We start from the raw sequence: 26973 nt of genomic DNA, 5'->3' as shown, positions 1-26973 counted from the left end.
CCATATGCACAGTCCATGGGCAAGATTCTCATACTGTTACTTGAGGTGCATCCCCACTGAATCCCCACTGGGGCTTCCTGGAGAGTAGGGTATTACTATGTGTGAGAAAGGGTGGCAGAATCTGGCTCCACTTAAAGCTAATGAGACACTCTTTAACATGATCATGTCACTTTCCTTATACATTTGAGAGAGGGTTCCCCCCTCTCCCCTTCTACTTCTGTTAAACAAAGAGAAACAACAGTGCATTTGTTGTTTAAATCAACATGAAGGGACTGACTTAAAACCACAAAAGCAAGATTTATTTCAGAGCTAAGGCAGAGAGCTTTGCGTTATGTGCAGTGTCCTCCGCTCACTATGCAAGTACTGTGGTATTGCTGAGGTCTATGAACATTTGTGGTACAAAGCTGTAGTACATTCCATGTGCTGCAATTTCTAGGTACAAGGCAGTTAATTAAAGACAGAGTGTTAGGGTAAAATTCCAGGCTTGTTTCTGAATTTCTTTCAATTACTGGCTTACGCTGCCCTCCTGAATATATGAAGCCCACAAGCATGCTTTCTCTCTCCCCCCATCTCCAACAGCAATTTTAAAATACTATGTGTCTGAATGTGCACACATTTTACACATCATCATCTTGTCATGTGGGGAATGGCAAGAAAGATATTTTGCATAATATCCCCCTGACACCCCTCACTGTTCTTTACTATAAACCCTAGGATTCTTTTCTATTTCTACAGCTTGAGTGAACACACTCATTTATTTTTGTAGGGTTGCTCATTCCATAAGTGCCGAACGAACTGCGCTGCTGGCATGGACTTTTTCTGTATTGTTAAGGGGAACATAAATTTAAGAAGGTGAGAGCGTGATGGATCAAGGAAAGAGTTTCAGCTTTGACAGAGTTTCCTAGCAATTTTCAGAAAAAAATAATGGGGTGATAATTGGATGGGGATGTAAAGTTAGTTTAGTTACTGGTCTTCCATGTATAGCAGGAGATGGTTTATTGGTAACTACTTTCCTGCATGGATTGTTCCTTTGAGTCTGATGCACTATGAAGAGTTTTTAAGATATCGTCAGATCCACAAACTGAAGACGTTTAAAGATTTGACTACAAAGGCTCATTTTACAATCCAGAAAACTCTGGTACAAGAGGAGGGTGCCCACAATTTAAACACATAAAGGAAAATAATGATATAAAAAGAAATCAGTTTTGAATGAAAACTAGTCTTTGTAATTTAATTCCTAACTCTCGCATTTTGAATTCTTGCATTAACTGCAGGACCCCCTCAATGGACGTTAAGTGGCCAAGTCCACTACAGCTCTTCAAGAGTTTATCTCTGAGTTTCTAAAAAGTATTTAACATTTGCTTGGGGGATGGAGGGGGGAGACCAATCTATAACCATTTCATGAAGGCTCCTTTGAGACTGCTGAAAGGAGGGAGGAAAAAAACACCCTACAAGTTTGAGAAAAAACAGTTTCAATTGCACAAATAAATGTAAAAGCAGAAATGACCATTCAAGAAGATATTTTCACATCTGTGAGGAAAGTATGTGGCGAGGTCAAACTCCAGGCTTAGACTTATTGCTTTCTGTAATCCTGATTCATCACCAGCATCCTTTATTCACCATTCAAAAGCACTTAATTAGCTGAAGGGCTTGTTGCTTTGCCTTTAGAAGCTCTCCACACCCTCAGAGGCCTGGGCTCCGGCATTGTACTATCACTAGCAATACCCTTTGAAATCAAATCTGTTTTTCTTCTCCACGGTACTAGGAAAGAAGTAATTAAAAAAAAAAAAACTTTTCTAAACCATCAAAACCAAACCAACCAACCAACCACCCTCCTACCCCAAACAAAACCCAACTGGAACTTCTTTCAGAGTGGCACTGAAGAAACTAAATCTGACACTTTTTAAAAAATGTTCACAGAAGACACAGATGAAATCTGGCCAGCCGTTTTTGGTCTGATCAACTAAAGGTTTATTCATGCATGACCGGTTGGAGCTCTCTCTGCCAGAAATGTCTCCATGAAACATCTAAGCATTTAAAACAATGGGCATTTTCCCCTGAAGTCACAACAAGATTTGGACGTACTTAGGTTCAAGGAGCCTGATTCTCCATTGCTTTTCAGAATGCTTATCCATTTACACCAGAGCAGCTACCCAGCCAAAATAGTAGCATTTTGCACCAACTATAGGCTGACTTTCCACTTGTGTAAATGACCACACATGGTGCAGGGCACCAGGAGACTCAGGCCCAGGGTATTCAAATGTTTATGCCTATATAGATAAAAGGTAAATGAATAGAACGTGATGGAGAATATAACAGGGCACCTTTAACACCAAAGCACTGGGTCAGTGTACTCTCAGGACTTCGAATTTTTCTTCAGGTTTGTTTCTAAATGCAATAGCTTATGCTCAGAAATAAAACTTTAGCTCAAATGCACAAAGAAAAAATATCTTAAATAATCTAGCTGAGGGGTTTCCATTCTTCTGTGCTACCTATAATTTACGCTGCCAACTCAGACACCCTATTACTAGCTCTTCCCACAGCTAAATAAACACTGTCAAGCCCCTTTAGTGTTTTCTCACTCTTCATTTCAATCTGCTCTTCACGGTCTTACTCTTCTCCATGCACCACTCAATAGCAAGATGCAAGTCTGACCATTCATCCTATAAATAGAATTGTCTTCCCGCTGATTTTTGCTCCTCTCCATTCTTCCCTCCCATGGCTTTGGCAACAGAGCTGAAGCCAACATACCTTTTGTTGACTCCTCTCTGTACAGCTATTCCACGTCAGCAGGAATGCACAGAGCTCTAGGAATAGCATGTTTGGCTGCTGCAGAGCTCAGGAATGTGCAATGTGTCACACCCAAATGGTGGTGATTTATTATTTATATCCTCTGCAAAACAATCAGCAAAAGTCTATTTTGTTTTTGAGGTATTTACACAATCCAGATGCCATTCTCTTACCAGGTTCTACACAGTTTTACTATATGTCAAATTTGGGGCCTAGAGGACTGAAAGTGTCCCAACCTGCTCCTTGCAAAGCAACCTGAACATAGCCACTAACATTGCAGGCTCATTTGCCCTTCTGGGGACCTTCGTTTCCTCATTCAAGGACCTAGTTCTGTTCTCACACTAATAGGAATCAAGAGTAATTCCACTGAAGGCCATATTACATCAGAGGAGAATCATGCACTACATTTTTGACATGCAAGAACACAGATCTGCAAGTGCAAACTGCACTGCATGCAAATCAGAGCGATGCACAGCTATTTAGTCTATCTGGGCAAATGCAGTTTGGACTCTGCTTTCCAACCTGCCGCGTGTCCAAAACCTGACACACCTTTTGGACCACTAAATCTCCTAAGTGTGGAAAAGCGTGCATGATATTTTTGGAGACCACTTTTGACAATTTGGCCTTTCATATTCTTCCCTGTAGTGTGAATTTATGAATCCAAATCTATGTGCGTAATTTCACTCTGCACGGACCTATACTACATGAGCAAAATGAAAACTTGAATATAATCTACATGAGCAATGCTAGCAGTACCAGGCTTTCCAATGTCATACAATGCAAACTGTCAGTGACTAAATCAATATCTCTCAATGCTCAACAATGAAGACACAGCACTTCAGATGAGAGAAGATTAGACATTATCAGATTTACCAATTGTCCAGGCACTATGTGATTTTGAAAACAGTCTGACTAAGCCACATGATATATTTTATCTCTGAAGTACAAAAACACATATAGCTGCGAGACACCAGTAGGTTGCTCCAGCTTGTGGAATGCAGAGTCTTCTCTTTAATGTGTTACGACAACAACAACGCAGCTCACACTTGGGAGTCTGTGTCACAGCAGCTGCTCCGTTTCCCATGCTGCTCTGCCTGCTGCAAAGATCAAGTTTCATGCTTTATTGTTCTTCCTCCAACTGGCCACCATCCATTCTCTCCTCCTCCTTCTGTACAAAGCCGGACCTCTTGCTCAAAAGAAGAAAGCTCTATGTCTTCTCTTTACAAGTTTTAGTCACATATACAAACACACGCATGCACAGAGTATGGGGATGATTTCAAACCACCAAACAACATTCCAGGGCACTATGATAATTTCCTCTTAATATATTTCTCCATATTTTTCTCCATCAACAGTTACTACTTTTAAAAATGGAGAAGCTATTCGCCTCCCCCCACCCCAATCTTTTACTTGTTGTCCTTTAATGCCACGGTCGATCTCTGTTTGAATAGTTCTATTCGTTACTGGCTGTGATGGAGAAGTGGTGGTAATAAAATATAAAGGGCCCAGTTCTGCTCTCAGCTACATCGGTGTACTGGAATAACTCCAATGAAATCCACTGAGTTACACAGGCATAAACCTGGTGTGAAATCGGGATCACACATAAAATCTCAACATTAATGCTTTTGACCCAACTGAAAAAATAATTGTATACAAAACTGCAAAAGTTAAGTACTAATATTCAAAGAAATGTAAGTATACCGGAATTTTGATGCTTCATGTGCCTAGAATATTCTCTCTCTATGGTATTTTTTTTCTTTTTATAATTTTGCATACCGAGGCCACTTTTTTCATTAAAAATTGTCAAAGTTATTAAAACTCAGGGCAAATATCCCATCTTCAGCACTCACCATTGATCACAGGCAGCTTAACAAGCTGTTAAACATGGAGAACCAGTGTAGTTTAGATTATAATTAATGTAATAAGTCTTACCTTATAAAATCAGTGAGGCACTGTGAGCTTCCCTACCTGACGTGGACATGTGAAACAATCGTCACCTGTAATCACTGTCCTTGAACTTTACTGATAGCCCCCAAATTATACACTCTCGCTCGCTTGCTGTAGGCAGGCAGAGGCTAGAAATGCGGCACGGGCCGAGCATGAAGAATGATGCATGAAGGGGAGCCACTGACCAATTAAACAGAATCTCCAAAGGGAATCTTTTCCAGTTTTTCTTAGCTAAAGGGATAAATCAGTGATGTCAGAGCTCAAAAGGTGTGTGACAGAATGCAAAGCAGGGAAAATTGGGGCACCGGGGTCCTCAGGTGCAGGGGAAAAAACACTCTTAGCCCATGATACAGCAAATAACATCACTGTATGCTTAACTTTAAGAGGACAACTAGTCCCACTGAAGACAATGGGATTTAGACGTGGGGTGAGCAGACAGCAAATGTGAAAAACTGGGATGGGGGTTGGGGGGTAATAGGCGCCTACATAAAACAAAGCCCCAAATAATGTGACTGTCCCTATAAAACTGGGACATCTGGTCACCCTACTCACATGCTTAAATTATGCATGTGCCTAAGTGCTTTGCTGGATCAGGGCCTTACATCTGTAGCCTGTTTTTTTCTGTTTTAACACCTAATCAACCATGAAGTGCCCAGTGGTATATGATATATATGTTTGGATAAGCAGCATCAGTGAGTTTCAGCCCTTCCGACCAGCCTGTTTGAAGCAGATGCATCATAATAAGGGGCTATCAAGAGCACACTTATTTGGAAAAGGGTGAGTCAGTCCTGAAATGGCCGCTGTAGAAAGAAGCTACGTTTAGTTACCATTAAGAAGCTGACATTTACCAACAGCTACCTTATTTCTTATTCTTAGTACAGGAAAAGGCTGTGGTATCTAAGATACTATAGCGTGGGAACTGCTGGCACACACTGGACGTTTGAAAGCTGACCGTGGTACAGTGAAAAACAAAGAAACCCTCAATTTCATCTGTCATTCCTCAGCTAAATTCAACAGCACCTCAGAGACCATCCTCCGCTCCTCTGAGTGCAGGCCAGTGATAAGTGATTAGACTCTATGCCAGTTGGTGTCTGGTCAGAGTCCACTGTGCTCAATAAACGCAGCTCGGCAGATTCTACTGCCAAAGTTTTGCTTCTGGTTAGCAACATAGTTAATTGTGGCTGTGAAGTTGCATTTTTATTTTAACCACTTTGTTTCCCTTGTTCCTGTGCCCACAGAACAAACCCCATTCCTTTAGCTCTCCCTTTGTCAAAGGTCCTTGGTCACAACGAACATCTCTCAGGTCAGCTAGGATATGGACAGACATCACTCAGTGCCTCTCCCAGCAAGGGTTACTCGAGAGAAATAAATGGCGTTTCTAGCCCCTGACAGCTGCGGTTCTTTGTCCACTCAACACATAGTCCAGATCTACTTAGGGAAGGGTAGGCACTCACCAAACGGTGGTCATTTTTTGGTGAGTTTTGTAACAGGTATTTCAAATCTGTCTCCTGGCTACTCAAGTGCTGCATTGTTAAAAATACAGGGGCTACATTCTGGCGTCACTTTCCATCCAACCTGAGCCTACCTGGCTTCAGAAGTGTAATTTGGGGTGTAATTTGGTTCAGAGTATGAAAAATTATTTTAACAGAAAGCGACAGATGTTGGTAAATCCATCATGTGAATATCGTCACGGCTACCAAAATAAGCTAACTAGAAGAGCAAAATTATTCCCTTAAAAAGTAATGTAAATGGTTTGAGATATTTGTTGTACAATAGTGTGAAACTATCCACTCAGCTAGGGGAAACAGCTAGGATGTGTATGATGGAACGACATAGTGAAGAAATAAATACAATTACTCCCAAGCACCCCAGAATGTTGTTACCATGTCTATGCACATATCCAAAGGGCTCAGTGATGCTATATTTGAAGCAGAGAGGTAGGGGGGAAGAACCCCAACAAAAACATCAGTGTTTAATACAGAATAAAATACAGAATACAGTGTTTAATACAGAATAAAATGTTCTAACCTGTCTGGGTTGAGATGGCAAAGCAGCAGGTTGCATGTGTCTCTGCATCCGAGGTGGTTGCATCAGTTGTCGAAGATGTTGCTCGATGAACGGAGTATTATTAGCCTGTGGAGACTGTTGTGTGGCTGGAGCTTGCTGCTGTTGCTGGAGATAGTGAATGAGGGATTGCTGCCCTGGATTGGCAGTCATGGGTGACATCTTTGGAGTAGCTGACTCCGATGCAAAATGAGACAGTGGTTTGGTGTTATTGAAAGAAAACTGGTCTTGGGTAACAGGATTCTCATTCTGCAAGCCATTAGATGGCGGTTGCATAATTATGTTCATGTTTTTGGACTGGTTTGTAGTCATCAATTTAAAAAGAGAGCTTTGCATACTGGTGGGATTGCTGGTGGGAGTGATGTTAGGAATTAATGTATTTTGAGGACTAAATGGCTGCTGGTGCAGAGCTGGGCTTGACAGTTTTTCTGGCCTGTACGTTGGGGAGGGTCCAGTATTTGTGGAGGCCATGCTGGGAACCAGATTGTTCTGTGGACTTTTAATATTATTGGCCGGGAGGCTGGTTGAAGTCATATTGGATAGCATGGAATTCTGGGGGCTGAAAGGCTGCTGGTTAAGCGCTGGACTGGAAAGTTTCTCTGACCCATATGGTGGAGAGGGCCCGCTGGACGGGTTGTTACTGGAAGCCATGCTTGAAAGCAGAGTGTTTTGAGGACTTTGAATATTGTTTCCTGGTAAACTATTAGAAGTCATGCCAGACACCATGACATTTTGAGGGCTGAAAGGTTGATGGAGGGGGGATGATCCCGGCCTATAAGGCGGAGAAAGACCTGGAGTGGACATGGTTGGCCAGTTGGGAGCCTGTACTTGCTTATTAGTAGTAGACACTTGTTTGCTTGCTGCTAGCTGTTTTAGTTGCTGTGCATGCCAGTTAGATGTAGGCATGTTGGGCAAGGGTACTGGCAGAATAGACTGTGCCTGATTCTTATTCTGTGCTCCCGAAGAGATGGGTGATGCAACAGCTTTGTTTGGGGGAGGAACTGGATAGTTAGCCCCAACAGATGGAGGCCTCATTTGGGGTGATCCTCCACTTGTAGGATTGCAACCTGGAGAAAAATCTTTGTTCGCAATGTGGTTCTCCAAGTGAGATGTCTGCGGAGAGGACTTTGGCGTGGTGCTTATGCTTGACTGTGGGTGACTCAGACCAAGCGGCTCTTCAGCCTTGCTTCCCAAGATCTTCTCAAGATCCAGCTCATTAGGAGAAGGATCAGGCATTTTTGTCAGCTCTTCTAACAGATCTTGCAGCTCCTGGTCCACAGACTGCATATTGTTTCCTTTCTCGTCATAATGAACAACATTATTCTGTCCACCTATCGTCCCTTTCTGTCCTATTTCTGTGTTGGGTGGTACCGAAAATGGAGAACCAATGCCACTGCCATTCATGTGATTGTTTTCAAGTAGCGCTGAATGGCCAGCTACTCCCATGGAAGAAGTGCTGTGATTGGTGGAGAATGGAGAGTTCTGCATATCTGGACAAGACACACTGGGATTGGTCTCTTGGCCCATAGATAGAGTTACATCATCAAGACAAAGTCTCTTATTGTCACTTGGGAAAATGACATCAGGCATGCCACTGGAAGCAGGGGAGCTGTCATCTTCCAGTTTTCTCTTAATGGATCCCTGTAACTGCAAGAAAAGGACATGTTATTGGCCTTAGACCACATTCTAAAGCTGCAAGGTGAAATACTGAGACAGACCTATTGGGACAAAGTCCGCCAGGATGTAAGTGGACATAGCTGTATGGAAGTTAACAGACAAATGCTAAATTTGACATGTTAGTCTTAAACCGGATGTTAAAACTGTAATACATTGTCTGTTTTGTGAATAGCACAATTTAAAAAAATACTTTCTGGTATCATTTCAATGAAGACATTATGCTCCCTGCATAACACAGATGCCAACATTTTTATGGAAACTATTTTTTTTTGTCTAAACAATGGTAGAGTTGAATAGAATCCTGGATTAAAGTTGGTGCCCCACTGCCAACAATGGGTATTAAGTTCAGACCTGAGACAGCTAAATTATTTTACAGTCTTTAAAGACGGGGTATATGAAATAATCAGCATACTTTCTAAAGAAAGCAAAACAACCCTCAAATATCTAAACAAATTTTAATCTTTCAAGCTCCCCAGCCACAGATGTTTCAGACTTCAAACACCAAACAGCAGCAAAAATCTTCATTTCTGTTTCTTCTAAATGCACACTAGCCTCAGCTTTGCTTATATGAAGGACTGCCGCTCCTTCACAAAACCTACAGGGTTTGTAAAGCACAAAAAGACACATGAAAAACTCGATGCTCACTAAATGCTGAATTAAAAATCCAGTAATCTTGACAAATATGATCACACTTCCTACTTTATGTAAAGAAAATGAAGCTGAAAACAATGGCTCTTTAATGCTCCATTGACATGACATGTCAGTCTTTTCTAAATGTAATTATCTGCGGTCCTCACTTTAATAACCAGGGCCTGTGGGTCATAAGATTAAGCAGTCATTAACACTGCTACTTCAATTTAAAGGCGTTACAGTTATGTTATTTATCAAGAGAGAGAGACTGCAGGCAAATAATAAAAATCCATCGTTTCCTCTGAAACCATTTTAGGATGATACAAAAATTGCAAGCCTCTCCCAGGCCTGGTCTACACATTAATGTATGTTGACACTGTGCTGCAGTGTGGACTACAGGATTGGGCACTGCAAAGCACACCAAAGTGTTGCAATCTAACTGCCCCGCATGGCTGCTGCTTGTACAAGCTAAAAGGCAGCTAGTTGGCATCAGTCTCGATCACACAGGGCAGTGAGATCGCAACACTCTGTGCGGGTGGGAACTGCAGAGTGCATCATTCCACAATGCAGCACGCTTTGTGGCCTAGCTATGCCGGGGGGGGGGGAAATAAATAAATACATAAATAAAATAAAAATCAAATCACTAACCAATGTAGCTATGCCAGCAAAAGCCCTACGGTAGACACAGTTATACCAGGCAAAGAATCCTCTTGCCTCGATAGTTTATTTTTTGGGGGGAACTGGTATAAGCTACGCTGGCAAAAGAACGTCCATGTATCAGCTATGTCGCTGCTAGGAAGGTTTGCTAGTAGAGCGATTTGCAGGCCCTTTCTGGTGCAGACAAGGCCATAGAAGCATGCAGTGGTGTTATAAATTTAACTATACGGTTTCTACAGATCTATTATTCAGTTGGTAACGCATGTGGAGGGCACTCAGACAGAAATAAAACAAACCTTTCAAAACAGGCATCTCTTCTTCTGAGGGGGATCTAAAACAATCAGGTCCTCTCAATCATTCATGGTTATTAAAGCAACCTCATAGCACTTTTGCAAGAATATAAAGCATTAACCCCAGTGTCATGACCAAACTGCACCCAGGTTTATCAACAAAAACTCCCACTCTAGTTTACTTTACTGTAAGGTCTTATTTGTATTATGGTGGCACCTAAAGGCCCCAGCCAAAATCGAACCCCATTATGGTGGGCACTGAACCTCCATCTAGTAAAACACAATCACTCTCCAAAGAGCTTAAAATCTGAAAGGACAAACAAAAGTGAATATTCTCTTCCCCACTGGTGAACATGCCTGCATGGCAGCAGGAGATAAATATTCCCCATTATGTAATATTAATAGACAATTGTAGATAGTCATCCACTGCAGCATTCCATGGCCCCTTTCAGAAGCATGGCCCCAACTAAACAGTTGGTCCTGCTTCCTGAGAATTATATTTTCTCTCCTTAGTAGCCAAGGAGAGGCTACTTTGAAATGACTCTTGTAAGCATATCCCCAGTTTTAACCTCAGCATTGAGCCCTAACATAGAGAAGCAACAGATAACGGTCAGGTGTCCCTGAAGAATCTCTTAGGCCTGGTCTATACTGGGGTGAGGTGGGGTGGAGATCGACCTAAGATATGCAATTTCAGCTACGAGAATAGCGTCACTGAAGTCGACGTATCTTAGGTCGACTTACCTTGCGTTCTCACGGTGTGGGGTTGACTGCCGCCGCTCCCCCATCGACTCTGCTTCCGCCTCTTGCCGCAATGGAGTACAGAAGTCAATGGCAGAGCGATCGGGGATTGAACACTACCCGCCGAATCGGCGGGTAGTGTAGACGTATCCTTAGATCCGTCACCAGCTTTTGCTAACTCTGACCATAATTCATGTTAACATGCATTGAGTCCCAGGTTAAGTGAATAGCTTTGCATTGGCTGCCTTTTTCTGTCAGGGAGGACCTAGAGGATAGGTTTTGTGCAACTCCACATCTGCTCCCAGGGATTGCTCATGCTGGGTTCCACAGATTTTATTTTGTCAACTCTCCATTTCAATGGATGGGGAGGACGGTGCTTGTTAATGGGACCTGTAGTATCATTCATCTGTGAACAAGGCTTATGATTATCATCAAATCTAGATGGTGCAATACCTCCACTTTCTCAGTGTGCAGCTCAGAGAGATTTGGAGGAATGTGAGATGGCAGAGGGTCAATCTGGTGGTGATGCTCCAGGGTTTGAGGGTAGAGGGGAATATCAGCGAGTATGGTAGGGGTAGTTCTTGTCCATGTTTTGGATGGAGTTGGTCTACTCGTTGCTTACAAAAGCAACATTTGGGGCCTAGGGCCAAGAAAGCCTTTTTCATTCTCTCAGATATGGGCCTTATTACAGTGATCCATGACTTTGTGACCTCCCAACTGCATTACTTCAATGGGCTCTACATTGGCTGCACCTGAAAACCACGTGGAAGTTAGAGTTGGTGCAGAATGCGGGTGACTGCTTGTTGAATGTGTTAATTAAAAGGAACATACACCAGTTCTTTGACAACTGTACTAGATTCCTGTTGTCTTCTGGCTTTGGTCTCTAGAAACCTATGAAGTTTGATTCCTGACTGTGAGAAAGACAATTGCTCTCCTTGCCACACCCAGTGATAGCTAAAGCACTTTAAAGTGTGTAGATGTAAGCATCTGGGGGTTTCTGGCAGAGCAAGCTCAGTGAAGGATTATAGATTGTCATTTGCTTATTCCACTAACCTGACACAGCCTAAGTTTGGTGATCACTAGAAAACAGCACAAGTCCTCGGTCTGATGATGGATGGGCTGCCGGGTGGGAGATTGACCGTTTGTTTTTGTTTATCTGAAGTGCCCCTTTTCTTACTCTGATAAAAATGGGCTGACGTGGTATGTTTGAATCGATGTTGCCATGCTCTCTGAGACATGCCAGTAAGGCACAGCTGTGTAAATCTAAACATACACATTTAGAGAACTTTCCATTGGTTCCTTCCCATTTCCAAAATAAACACATTGTGATCCCAAGCAGCACCCCCGGAAACCTTGGGTAGGAAAACTGAGGGGGTGCCTCCCATACATGGCCAACTGCATGTCTGTCCTGACTCTTGAGTTTACTGCTTTCAGAACACTTAGAAAAGCTGCTTAACTGTTGCACTGGGGAGCAAGCGTGAAGAGAACAGGAAAACCCCATTACCACCTTGAATTACTAGAAACAGGCCTCCACAGACTAAGGCCAGAATTTTCGGAAGGGCTCAGCATCCACAGGGGATTTTTAAAACCTTCCAGCACGCTGGGTGCTGAACTCTTGTGGCAAATCCAGCCATAAGTGTCCAAATGGGATTTGCTGGGTGCAGAGTTCGGTTGACAAGCAAGACCTTGTATAGATTCCTAAATCAGAGCTAAGGTCATTTGAAAATCCACCCCTAACTGAGTATTGACCCCTTGCAAATCTGCCTCTAAGTCTCAAGGTACCCAGTAGCACTTGAGCTTTTAAAATTGCTTTTTAGTATAATAAAATGTCTACAAGGTTTTTTTTAATATGTAAAAGATATTGCCATTTCACTTTCATGGTGAGTATTTGCAGCTAGTGCCCATAAAACTCACAGGGCCAAATTCACCACTGGTGGAAGTGGGTGTAAATCCAATGAATTCAGTAGGGTTGTATTTGCTTCTGACAAGTCTGAATACTGCCCCATATCTGCAAGGTTAAAATACCACCTTTGAAACATCCCAAGCAAATAAAAGATGGCAATAATATACTGGAGACTTCTTTATTCGTTATCAGCTAGGGGTGGAAATCACTCATTGGATTTGATATTATATTATATAAAGGTGTGCTTAAGTATTCCATGCTCAAGCACACGATTCATTACTCATTTACAGTACACGCTATGCCACCTTGGTATCTCTGCTATGAGCCTGCTAGATTTTTCTCCCCAACTCCCTAAATCCCATTTGAATGCTTTCACTGGGAAATACAGTGCATTAACATGCCACTGTGGCAGTTCTGATAAGTACAGGGGAGAGAAATTCAGCTTCACATTACAGAGACACTTGCTAGTTTAGCTAATCTGATTGCAGTGGCAGCAGATCATCATGGCGTGCTAGGACGTCCATATCCAGGAGCCCCTGGGTGAACCAATTCAATCAGCTGCTCATTGCAGGCCCTTATCAATCAAGTTATTATGGGGCATCTCCAGACCAAGACTTGGCGGTGGTGCATACATGTCCTCCTCAGACAATTTCTTCACTAGCTTTCCTGCCAGCTTCCCTTGCCTGGCACTGGCTCCTCCTAGGGGAAAGGGTTGCTTTACTACAGCTCTCTCCCCGTTTCCTTTGGGATAGTTCTGAGATCACTTTTCGTGATCTGGCAACAAATAAATGAGAATAGCAATCAAAAGGTGTTCTGCCCCATTCTGTGCTGGCTATTATGCAGGAAAGCTCTATTTGGCAATGAATGCATGTGTATACGTAACTGTGCTGACTGACTACTGTACACGGCTAATTCTGTAAAAGCTTCATTCATACACACAAACAAGGACTAAACAGACAAGCAACCAATGTGCTCTCATGTGATCTTGTGAAAATTCATTAAAATGCATTCGAGCGCACATGATAGCCTCTTAAGAAATATTTGGGAGACAAAGGCAGCCCTTCTGATTTTTGCCACATTAAACTATGAAGTCTCCATTATCTCTGGTCTGCTTTTAAAAACGAGACTATGACATTGTCCCAGTTTTACTTTTATCTCAGAATGAGAAGGCTGCATTTCTGGGAAAGGCCGAAGCTACAAACACGTAGCACTGCTAGCTCATAACGGTAGCATAACGAGAATAAATAATAATTGTTTACACTACTCCTTCCAAGTAAGTTTTACAGCTGCGGTTATAAATATCTAATCTGTCACATACAACCTGTGAGTAGAGAAACAGTTCTCTGCCTATGCTTGTGCAGTCTCAATGGGGCAAGGAATGAAGGGCAGATTCAGTGAGACACAGCCAGACTTCCCCTGCACCAGCCCAAGATCAGGCCACCTATGTTATACCAACTGAGGGCTACACTGGCCTGTTATCAGGAGCCCAGTGGGCTACACCCAGTTTAAATCAATATGTGGCAGATTGAAGCTGTGGATACAGAGGCCACTCACACCAAGGTGGAGCATCACTATAGTGGGATCCACAGTCTCTTTACACCGCACTCACATATATCTAGGGTTGCCAACCCTCCAGGTTTGTCCTGAAGTCTCCAAGAATGAAAGAGTAATCTTTAATTAAGTATTAGGTCATGTGAGGAAACCTCCAGGAATATGTCCGACCAGAGTTGGCAACCTTACATAGATCATTAGTATTTTGATTATGGCAATTCCCACCCTGTGCCAGGCGCTTTCCAAACACTCAGGGCTTGTCTACATCACAAAGTTGCAGCGCTGGTGAGGGGGTTACAGCGTTGCAACTTAGGAGGTGTACATATCTGCAGGGCATCACCAGCGCTGCAACTCCCTGTTTGCAGCGCTGGCCGTACTCCCGTTTTGTCTCGGGTGTAGAGGATCCAGCGCTGGTGATCCAGCGCTGGTAATCAAGTGTAGACACTTACCAGCGCTTTTCTGGACCTCCGTGGAATAAGCAGGTATCCCAGCATACCTGAGGAAGCCTCTGGTAATCAAGCTGGTCTCCTTCCCCGGTTTGCTCTCGCGTTCCCCGAACCCCCGAGCAAGCAGGTCTCCTTCCCTGCGGTTTGCAGGGGGGTTCGGGGAACGCGAGAGCAAACCGCGGCGAAGCTGGTCTCCTTCCCCGGTTTGCTCTCGCGTTCCCTGAACCCCCAAGCAAGCAGGTCTTCCCTGCGGTTTGCAGGGGGGTTCGGGGAACGCGAGAGCAAACCGCGGCGAAGCTGGTCTCCTTCCCCGGTTTGCTCTCGCGTTCCCCGAACCCCCGTGCAAGCAGGTCTCCTTCCCTGCGGTTTGCAGGGGGGTTCGGGGAACGCGAGAGCAAACCGCGGTGAAGCTGGTCTCCTTCCCCGGTTTGCTCTCGCGTTCCCCGAACCCCCCTTGAAGCCGCCCAACAGCGCTGCAGTGTGGCCACATCTAACACCACTTGCAGCGCTGGTTGCTGTAAGTGTGGCCACTCTGCAGCGCTGGCCCTATACAGCTGTACTAATACAGCTGTAACAACCAGCGCTGCAAAATTGTAGATGTAGACATACCCTCAGAAGAAGACAGGGTCCCTGCCTGAGGAGCTTAGTCTAAAGCAGAGAGAGCTGCAGGGTGCAAGTGGTAAAGGCTGAAGCAGAGCAATCAGATTGAGAAGCGAGATAGATAGCATGATTCCATTTGTTAAAACACCTAATTGAATAAGCCTCCTTGCCTGTCTGCCTAGTCACTCAGCTTCATTTCTTTCTTAAAAACAGGAGCTATCCATGTAAGCCAACCTTCCCCTCCCATACTGCCAGCCTACATTAACTCCCTACCACTTGTTCCTCGGCCCACCCAGACTCTGAAAGGAACGTGCTGCCATGGGCTGAAATGCAGGACTCAGTGAGGCTTCATTTCTTCCAACTTGCCTGCCATCAGACCCCTCCTTCCATTAGAAACACACTGAAGCTATAGCAACGGCGAGACATTCTTAATTTAGGTCAACACTATGCAGAGATAATCATTAGGGAGAAAAAAATGTAACTACTAAACCTACTGTTGAGTAAGACGGTTCTGCTGAGCTTTTACCCAGCACATTGCAGATTCAGGCCCTGATCTATGGCAACCATAGGACACGGATTGCGGATCCCTGATCCTTGGCTCCAGTGGGGCCTTCTCCAACTTCCACATTGGTATTCACCTCTTCCCCTGATGCCCCCGCCAAAAAATTTGGTTACTATTTAAAAACCACTACCTCCCTTCCCCCAAACAGACAGGCATAAAGACACAAAGGAAAGGTGTGAAATGTCAATACTATTGCATTTTTACAGGAGGGACTATGGAAAGAGCAGAGGCCTGGAGCGTAAGGAAGTGGCCCTGTGGATGTAAGGAAATAGTAAACCCATTTCTACTGAGATCACTCAGGACACATTAGAAAAGTCCTATCCAATGCACTGCCATTTGTCACCTTTTGCTAGTGAACGATTCACACGCAGTCAGCTTTGTATTTGACTCCGGGCAGGTCTATGCTTAAAAAGCTGCTGCAGCACAGATGCACTGCTGTAGCGCTTTAGTGAAGGTGCTATTTTGCTGACGGGAGGGCTTCTCCCATCAGCGTAGTTAATCCACCTCCCTGAGAGGCGGTAGCTATGTCAACGGGAGAAACTCTACCATCAATATAACACTGTCTACGCCAGGGGTTAGGTCGGTATAACTGCGTCGCTCAGGGAGGTGGATTTTTCACACCCCTGAACGACGTCATTACACCAATGTAAGTTTGTAGTGTAGGCCTGGCCTCAATCCTTACAAAAGTCTCTGCTGGGATAAGCCAGAAGAGCTGCTTCTTAGCCCAGCTAGTGCAGCTCTCAGCTTCGAATGCTGGAGATCTCCTAGCTAGGCATTTAAAAAGCATGTTAGAGGCTCTCCAAAATATCAAGGACATTCTTTCTCCAAATTTTTTACAAACATATTGTCTTTTGCTTTCTTCCTCTCGGGCACCTGACCGAGGCAAGGAATTTAATTATGCAACAGACTGTGCATGTATACCATTACCCCTACTGGATGGAATCAGAACTGCTCGTGTGTATGTCATAGTCCTGACACTGCTAACAGCTCCAGGTAATTTTCCGTTAGCCGAAAACGGTAAGAAACTTGTGCTTTGGAAGGAAAATCTGGGTTCTGCGAGGAAGCTGGGCAGTCATGGCTTGCAGCACAAGGACAAAACGTGAACTCCTAGCCGGCCACAGAGTTGGTACTTTCTGCAAATAAACACAACTCAGCAGAAACAAAAGCTTCCACTGGGTGCAATACAACCTACACTAGCAGTTCAACATCCACACAGCCTGCTTTGAGGGGGAGACCATTTTGAACTGTAGCCTCAGCACAGCCCACACTGGACTCCTCTTTTGCAACCATTTCACCTTCTTTCATCTTCACTCCCTCTCTCTCTCTGAATGGTAGTGCAGTGAGATTCCTTCCTCTCTCGGTCTGATAGCACCAACTAAACACACCCGTTGGGTCTTTCAAAGGGGCTGAAGAGAGTCAGTCACCCAGCTCTCACTGAAAGTCCATGAGAGTTGGGTCCCTCTTTGAAAATCCCAGTTTCTATAACATTTATTTTCCTTTGGTTAAAGTCAGGAGACAGCCCAGCTGTTAAAATACAGCCAACCACCAGGAAGGAAGTTAAACTCTCTAAGTATCCATCAGCATTCTCCACCATTTTGAGAGCTTTACACAAAAAGCTCTCTAGACAGCACAAGGGTGCTTCAGAAAACTAGGGAATTCAGGTCACCAACTAGCTGTGAAGACATATGAATAATGGTGAGAGGGAGCATGCTTATCTTTTGAGAAGAAGGGATAGGCAATGTAACCTCCACTCAGGCTAAGTAGAATGGAACAGCTACACTCTGACACACTGAATTGTGAATTTTAAGCTGGAAGCAGAGTTTTTCTTTCAAGAATCCCTGCAAACTGTGAATGTGGGATTGGATGGTTTGGTTTTGAATATAAAATCAGAATCTATGATTTGCTTAACTGAACTGACTGGAGTTCATCTCTCTCTCTCTTTTTCTTTAAAAATGCTAGACACTGTCAAAACTAGAAGTGGTATATATATATAAGTGGTTTGCAGCACTCAGACACCGAAACTTCAGTCTCTGGTTTCAACAAACTTCTGCACATCAGCCCAAAATGTTTCTATCTGTTCAGACAAAAGCAGCAGTGTAATCTGAAAATGAGGCTGGCAATTTTCCATTTAAACAGATAAACTTCACTGAATTCTTTACTGTGTTGTAAATGTACAGATTGGAAGGATTTTCACCTCTGCAATGACTCACAATTCCACGATCCAGATGTAGTTTAATGATCTACTAATCCATGAAAACTCTCTATAAAAAATAAAGATAAGAATTCCACTGGGCATTTTATGACAAAGTACAGTTACCATGAAGTGGTTAAGATATACATTCACTTTTTTTTTAAAATGGCAGTGGTTACTTAGTGCTCTGCCCAAACAAAAAGATGCACAGCCTGCAGGTGGAAGGTTGGCTGCCTTATGGCACATGGACAATGAAAAAAACAGACTAGATGCTCAGTTGCAGATATGTTCAGGGACTAGGGGCCCCATGACAGTCATCTAGGGAAGAACCTGTCACCACGTTAAGAGGTATGAAGGCTTAGCATATCCCCGAATATCATTCCTGGCAGCCCAACTGCATTCTGGTGGCCAAAGTGGACATTACAGGGCTGCATCCAAGAAGAAATACCAACTCCTGAATAGAGAATAATCTGAGAAGCCACAGGGGCCATATCTACACTAAAAGAAAAGGTTTGTTTTTACTGTGTGCTAGAATCATATTATAGACAAGGTTAGTTGTAGGTTTTCTGTTTTGTTTTCATTAAGACAGAGTTACAAGAAAACATTAACATATTCTTGTGATGCTGTATAAAAGATGGGTGACCATTTATTATTGATACCATTATTATATAATTGCTACAAATCTTGTACAAGGTATATATCATGTAAGGTATCAAGGGAGAAGTTAGATTGTCAAGTATGATTATCCAGGTTAAATCCAGGTATCAGCTTTGTATCTAAAGTTATGAATATTGGCTATGTATTTGTATCTCAAATGTGTTTGTTCTTGGGGTAACATCCACAAGGTAGTTTACATTCAGTCTCGACAGCCCATTGGACGATTCAAAGCGTGATGGATCATTCAGAAGAATGAACTCTTCCGATAGCTCTTCCTGAGGATGCCTCAGACAACAAGGAGCCAAAGGCCACCCTTGTGATTCAGCAAGATCTATAAGGGCATGTGATGTGGACATGTGACCTTGGACTACATCTTTTTTAGTAACTTTCCATACACAGGGGCTTTGTTTGGGACAGTAAATTTCAACGCACATGGCAAAAGATATAAAAGACACTCGAGATACCTCCGTTTTACCTCATTCTTGCTCCAGTCCTCTGGACTGTAGATTTACAACAAAACGGAGTATTTTGAACAATGGACTGAGGATTATTCAATCATTTGGAAGTTACCAGAGATTTTTGCAAGCCAGCATGATCACTGCTACCAGCCTGATCTATGAACACTGAAAATCACTTGTATGTATAGAATTCTTTAACCATTCAATACATCTCTTCTTTTCTTTTACTAATAAAATCTTTAGTTAGTTTACTAAGGATTGTCTGACAGCATGATATTTGAGTAAGATCTGAAATACATATTGACCTGGGAGGCATAAGTGTCTGATCCTTTGGGACTGGAAGAACCTTAAGTATGGTGAATAGGGTTTTCAGTAACTTCTCACTATATTAGACCTGTGTGTCTGGATGAGAGCCAAGGGGCTGGAATGCCTAAAGGAGACTGTCTTTGGCTTTTGGTTAGGAAGTGTGGTGCTACAGAAGCTCCTTTGTTATTGGTTTGGTGAATCTAAGTATAGAATAAACCACCAGTTTTGGGGGATTGTCTGCCTGTTTCTTACAGTCTGCCTTGAGTGTGGCATTCTCAGTGTGGTCCATCCCAGGCACCCAGTCAAAACTACATTGTACATTACTTATTCAGGATCAGGCTAAAGATTCTGGCTTGCTGGCTATGGAGCCCTGTTTCTCTGAATGCACTAGAAAGGGTGACCAAATTGCTAAATACCTATCTTCTTGTTGGCACTTCTCTTGTGTATGTACTTGGTGTGAAAGCTTTTCAATTACAAGGACAGTCCATATTTTACTATACCACAATTCCATAGAAGGAGGGGCTCATATGTTTCTAATAATGTGCAATACACAAAGTCCAGCTGCTAACATGAAAGAAATTAATTTGTTCTGCTTATAAAGGTGATCTTTTACTGAAGCAATAGCTTAGCAGGATCAGGGGATTTCTAGGAAGCTGGCATTTTGTCATCGGACGACTCTCTCTAGTAAACTTAAGGGGAGGGTTTACCCTGCCTACCTAGCATGTGTTAAAAACTACAACTTGCCTTGTCTATACTAGGATTATAACAAATGTTAAAAACACGCCATTTCTCCTAGCATAGGCAAGCCACAGAGACAACTTTCGGATAGAGAAAGCCTTGAACTTCTTCAAGAAAAGTCAGTCTGGACCAACCTACTCTTCATGTTTTCATCAACCTACTCTTGATCATGAACATGGAAATACCCACGTGGAAGGGAGAGGAGCTGAGGATGTAACTATAATTTTTACAGTGAAAGAATTAGTTATTAACTAGTGAGTGTACATTGCATGGAGTTTTGCTTATTTGGACACACAATGTGTTCCCACTTGTTAGTTTACAATGGAAATGTGAACTCTATCCTTTTCTGAACAAAAATATATAGGGATCATCTATTAAAAGTTATAGACACACAAAATAATTCCTCAATGCAGTTTTTATATTCTCAGAGTCCAACCTTGCACCCACTGAAGTCAACGGCAAAGATCCCATTGACTTCAGAGGCACTTCTCTCCCCACTTTTAGCATCAGTCATTCTATCTGGATTACTCACTCTGTAAATCAATCTTTGTCTGATCATGTGTCAAATCAGAGGGACCTATAACTGTATTAAAAAAAAATCTGTTCTCTCTAAACTATTTTATTAGCCACTAGCATGTTGTCATTTTTATTGTTTTAAGTTTGTATTACAAAAACACAGTATCTATTAACACACACTAAAAAAAGGGCCTAATCAGATTTACCTTTCCAGTTCACAATCTGCTGTTACCGCATAGCTTCAGTCTGTGCTGATGTGACAGACAGATGAAAGTTACATTGTAAAATCCTACAACAGGAGAGCTGCCTGTACGAAACACCTGGGATGATCACAGCCTCCCTTCCTAACTCGAGTTGTAACAATTCAGAACACACCGCCTCTTTTCCAGTTAATGATAGATGCTTTCTTAAATTTCGACTCCTTCTGTCACTTCCTGTACTCTAATTAATCTTCTGCCTTGAGTAACCCTACAACACAACATGTAATCCCAACTGAAAGTACTTAGAACTACAGGGTTCAGCCGGTAAATGAAAAAATCCAGCACATCCTGGTTGCTGGAAACAAAGATGTCATCTCAGAGCATGCCCACCTATCCCAACTGGAAATTCAGAACGGACTAAATTGCCAAGAAGTATCTTCTTTAGTAAAATTAGCTTTACATTTTACCTTTAATAAGCTTCTGTATATAAAGCTTTAAATCTTTACTAAAAATTAAAGGAAGTAAATACTAAAACTCCTAGGGAAGTGACTTGATTTTTTCACGTTGACATTTGGATTCAGCTAAGTCTCAGGAAGATGGATGTATAGTTATGCTACACTCTGTTTTCATTCTAGAGTTCTAATACGGGCCATTTGGAAAAGAGTCAATGGCTAGATTCTCTTCTCATTCACACCAGTGTGATATTAAGAACATTACCACTGAGATCAGTGCAGTCTATGCCAGTGTACAATCAATGCAAGGGAGAAGACAATCTCAGCCAGTACATATCTACTTCTCCAGCATACTCTCTGCGATACTAACAACTCTTATGTTTCTTTCCATGTGTGACGTGACATTAAACTGGAGGAAAGAAAAAAGGGAGTTGGCTCTGCTATTATTTAGTGGGCTAGTCTGAATTATCAGGCTCATGTTAAAGGGCACAGCCGCTCCCACATAGTGGTACAACTCTGCTCCATCAAGACTGATGCACAGGTCGTACTAGTGCACCCTTCTCTATCAGTTCAGCTACTGTCTGTGCTAATTGCATTAGCTGTTAAACCGAATTTTCAGCGGAAAAATTTGCATTTGACAAATGTATCTGGAAGAGCAGGACACTGCCACTTACTCCTGTGTTGTTCTGCTAGCAGGAGATTTCTGTACAGATGCCTCTTAATTAGTCATCTGAAGACTTAAGCAATCACATCATGCATATTGTTTAGCTGTAACTTTTACGTTCCATTTAATGACAAGTGTTATTATCTAGACAGCTGAAGAAAGAAGTAGTTCTTCGCTCTTTTGTTTTTTAAGTTGGAGTACAAGAGCATTTCTTTCATATCTGCCTGTAAATCAAATCAATCTCAGATTCAATACTGTTCCATCACTGTTACCTCATAGGGTCCCGCTTTTAATACCTATAGTATCATTTTTATGTATTTTTATAGTCCATTAATTTCAAAGTCCTGTGGTGCCTTTTGCAGTAATTTCTTAGCCTACATTCATTTCTTGTGGCGATAGCCAGGATGGTGAAGTGTAGATATTCTCCACTGAACAAAAACAGATGAATTCGCTATTTAGGCCAAACAAGATTTTAAATACACTCTTAATTTCCTTTCTTCTAGCTTCCAATGCTGGCATGGTGGTACAATGATCATAAGCTAACAAGAACTAGTGATGAAATGCACAAGTCCTTGAATCACAATCTAAGTAGATCCTTCACCATACAACCAACTGTGCCCCCCCATAGTTTTGCACTGGTTTCTGCTTTAGGTTATTTCTCTCTTTTTAAATCCTGATGGTCAGACAGACAGACTCCTGTTGTTTCATCAGGGTTGCATTTTGTCAAGGAGATATGGCTAGGGATTAAGCAGCCTGGAGTCAAAGCCTTTGATTGTGTCAAACTGGTAACTTGACTCTCCCCAAATGCTCAGCACCCATCAGATTGCAGTGCTAGGAAATCAAGAGAATGAGGCATTTTTGGTTCAATGTCCAAAATATTTACACTTCCCTACAGAAAAGAATAATGGCTCTAACCTTATCTACTTGGTTGCTCTTGAACGTTAATGTTATATGGCCTGATACTGAATCAATCAGTGGTCTTATACCCACTCGCTATATTGAGAAACTAATGCAGTAATAACAATGAGTCGTCCTCTGGCACCTTAGAGACTGATAAATTTATTTGGGCATAAGCTTTCACGGACAGTAATGCAGCAATGTAACGTAATGTGAAAGCCTTGCTAGGGTTAGCAAGGAGCAAAAGGTTCAGAGGTGCAGTTAGAAGGTCTCTCCCCATTTCAAGACTGCAGGTTTTCTAAAGAGAATCCCAATTCTCTGAACCCCAACTCGAGACATCAAACCCACAATACAATCTCTTAGGGGGTCTGTATTGCTACTTCTAGCCTGACCAAAAGTGAAGTACAGAAGCCTGAAGAAAATGGAGTGAATGGGAGAATTAAGAAATTTGTGAAACTTCCTCCTCTCCCACACACTCCATCACCATCTAATATTTCTTCTGTGGGTTGGTGCCCTGACAGTCACTTGGAATTTCAAAGTAGAAACAACCCCAGAAACTTGAAATGAAACTATGAATTCTGTCCAGTTTAACATACAACTATAAAACCAGTTCAGGTTAGAGCAAAAGGCTCATGAGTCTTCGTGGATTCCTCGCTGACCCTGAGCTGAGTGGAGAATTTATAACAAGACAGGAAAAAGTCATATTTTATGTGGTTTCGGGTCTGGCTGTTAACATGTCACTCAGTTCTAACTACCTCTTTTCATCCTACCAGTTTCATCCTTCCCCACACAGCAGAGCTACTGGTCTCCCAGCATATTAACTAGAATTGAAACAAAGATTGGTTGATTGTCTTTATTTGTATCCTTCCATCTTTAACATCTGACCCTGGACCAATAGACACTTGCACATGCTCTCTCTCTCATGCGCACACACACACCTCTCCTTGAGCAGTGGCTGTTACTCACAGCTCGTGTAGGCTAGCAGGAAACTCAAGGTACATTTTATTTCAGGGCTCCCAAAATACAGTGTCATTAAAAAAAACCCAGACTCCCCACTGTGATTGAAATCCTGGCCCCAGCTAAATCAATAGGGGTTCTTAATATGGAATTCAGTGGGGACAGGATTTCATCTGATATTTTATTACTATGGACTAATGGAGTAAAACAAAAAAGTCTGGGATCTGGAAAATTATCCCCACCAAATCATAAAAATGTTAGAGTAATTCCGTGGAGAGAGGTGCTGTGGTTAAAATCTCTTTACAGACAGATTCCTCTCTGTCCTATAGGCTCGGTGTTAATCACACATTCATCACTGTAAATTGACAACATAAATGCTGATTTGTGCAAATGATGTTAGAGAAAATGGTGTTCTAGCTACAGAAATGAATTTAACATCCTTTCAAGCTTTCTACACTTCTCGGTTTTTTGTAAACCCTCATTTTTTAAGCCTTTGTTCTTCATTTAAAAGGCCACCCAGTGAAAGCTGTGAAGTGGAGCATGTGTTTCCACTGATATTAAAATACTCTTTACTAAATCTCACATATACATGTATACAAGAAGCTGTTTGCAACCTACTGTGTTAAAAGATGATTTATCAGATAACACAGCAAAAGTTTCAATATGTGGAATTAAAAAAAAAAGATGACTTTAATCCACTCAAAAATATTTTTATCTTTTAAAGCAAAATCTCTATACCCCTGAGATAATACCAACCTTCAAACACACACTGTGGTACCTGTTTGAACAATTAAGCCCATGAACTTGCAAACACTTAACTTTAAGCATGAGTGGTCTCTTCGGATTTAAGCCTGGGTTCAAGCCCTTGCAGGATCAGAGTTTAATTTATATGTCCAGATTGCAAGTCTCGTTGTCTGCATAGTACCAAATATAGCACTAAAAATGCTCAATAACTGCATAGTTAAGATAATTTTTTTAGCATCACTGGTGCACTTTTATCCTTAGATGTTCATGTTAAAAAAAATTCTCCCACACAATACAGCATAGCTAGAGTAGCTCAGTCTTATCCCCATGTTTTTGCCCCCCTTTCCAAACACAGCAAAAGGGAAAGCAGACTAAATAACGGACCGTTTTAGGGGTAACTGCGGTGTGCTTTGAATATTACAGATTCCAGCTTTGTCTTGAGCACAGCAGAAGGCTACCAAAGGATTGAGATGGAGCTCCACAGCCACATGTCTGTATTACAGATGGCAGCAGCAGAACTTCACCCAGATTCAAGTCAAAACAGACTCCAGTGGAAGAGTTCTTCACAGAGGACCTGTAGCGGGGCAGTCACCTGCTCCTGCCCTGAAGGGCTTGAAGTCAGCCCTGGGAGAGGGCCGAGGCTGCGTGAGGGCTGCGGCTAGGAAGAGCTGCCAGCCTCGGCTGATTGGGGAAGGCAGCCATAGCTGGGGTCACATCCCAATCAGACCATAGCTGGCCTTATAAAGGCCAGGGAAGCCAGGAGCTAAGTGAGTCTCTCTCTAGCTTGCGGAGGGAGAAGGGCCTGGCTTCTGGGGAGCTGAACAGAGTACCTACAGTGCAGCAGGGCTGGGGGAAGGCTAGAGGAGCTGGGGAGCTCCAGCTTGGAAACCCCCCAGGCTGCGGGCCTTGTTAAAGGCTGGAAAGGGTACTGTGGCTGCAGAGGGGCAGTCCAAGGGTAGGCAGCAGAGCCAGCCCCCCCTTGCTGGTGATGAGTGGCATTTACACTGCAGTCTGCCCCAGTGAACGGGGCCTAGATCGAGGGTGGCAGTAGCCATAGTCTGAGGCGAGGTGGGGATAGCGGGTAGGGGTTCCCTGGGGAGGGGAGACCCAGATTTGTGGGGATACTGCTAGGGGGCAGAACCCTGGCCTGAAAGGGACACCGGGGTCTAGGAGGGACTTGGGCCCAGCGGGACACCGGCCTGCAGAGGGTGCTTCAGAGGCTGAAAACACTAATTCCTGAGACAGCCAGCAGGAGGCGCTGCAGCAGTGAGTCCTGCCCCGTGACATCGTTGCAGGACCATAGTAGGATGTGACCCTTGGGTTCATGATAAGCTCTGAACAGCGACTTACCAATTTCCTCACTTACACTTGTCAACTTATTATTCTTAAATCCAGCTACATCTTAACCAGTGAGCTATTTAACTGCTCTTATGCTCACGTAACAAAAACGTGTGTTAGCTCTCGAGTGCCAAGCATCAGGTGGGAGAGACAGCCATCCAGTTACTGGTTTTGCAGCCAGACTGGAGTTATCAGTCATAATAGAAAAAGTAGTTTAGAATACCCAGAATAAAGCATGTGGCTCTGTTCAGGATTACGCCAGATGGTCCAGTTCCTCTTCTGAAATCCCCATAAAAGGAGCTGGACAGGGAGGAGAAAGGAGGGCTTGAAACTTAAAGCTGACTTTGTGCACAGCAACGTAAATCAAATCAAACAGCGTCAAGGGAACTCTCTGAATGTTCTGTGCGTGGCTGCCCACTTGTTTCCATTCCTTCCTCGCACGGGGGTGGCTTTGAAAATGACTCCAGCATTACTAACCTCAGTACACAGCAATAGCAGCCAGTGCAAGTCTCCGTGTGTAAGAAGCATCTCAGCATCTGGTGTCTCAAGTGTTTCAAAACTACAGGTTTACCACAAAAGGAAAATGAATTAGCCACGTGAGTGGCTGTGTTAATCAGACACCTGATCTCTGCACCTTCGAAACCAAGATGCTCTCCTCTCAGGACTGGACTGCATATGGAGACAATAGTCTGATGCCTTGATTTACTGACGAAGTACTCCTGGAATCCATACATCATATTAATGGGTCAGGGGAAAAGAAATTATGGAAAGGAAAGATTTTTATTCATTAAGATTCTTGGCTCGGATTTTCAAAAGAGCCTATGGGAATTAGGTGCTCAATTATTGAATTTCAGTGGGATTTGGAACCTAATGCCCTTAGAAAATCCCAACCCATGTGAATTTTACAAATGGAATTCTAGTCTCCCCATTGATAGGAGTTAAAAAGTTGAGCTAAGAATTCCCCTATCTTTGATCCAATAACTAAATACTATTAATTACT

At 42.9% G+C, this 26973-nt stretch overlaps 1 protein-coding gene across 1 annotated transcript in view; it reads right to left on the bottom strand.

The window, feature by feature from the left end:
• MAMLD1 (mastermind like domain containing 1) overlaps positions 1 to 26973 on the bottom strand; it is a 95030-nt gene that overhangs the window by 29954 nt on the left and 38103 nt on the right. Inside the window, exon 2 of the mRNA XM_050964730.1 lies at positions 6766 to 8448. Within this exon, the coding sequence (XP_050820687.1) occupies positions 6766 to 8448 (1683 nt within the window). The remainder of the gene's footprint in view (positions 1 to 6765; positions 8449 to 26973) is intronic.

Source organism: Gopherus flavomarginatus, chromosome 8 (genome assembly GCF_025201925.1).
Source record: "Gopherus flavomarginatus isolate rGopFla2 chromosome 8, rGopFla2.mat.asm, whole genome shotgun sequence".
NCBI classification, from domain to species: Eukaryota; Metazoa; Chordata; order Testudines; family Testudinidae; genus Gopherus; species Gopherus flavomarginatus.
The sequence above is the reverse complement of the archived record's forward strand: the minus strand, read 5'-3'. Positions and strand labels throughout refer to the sequence as shown.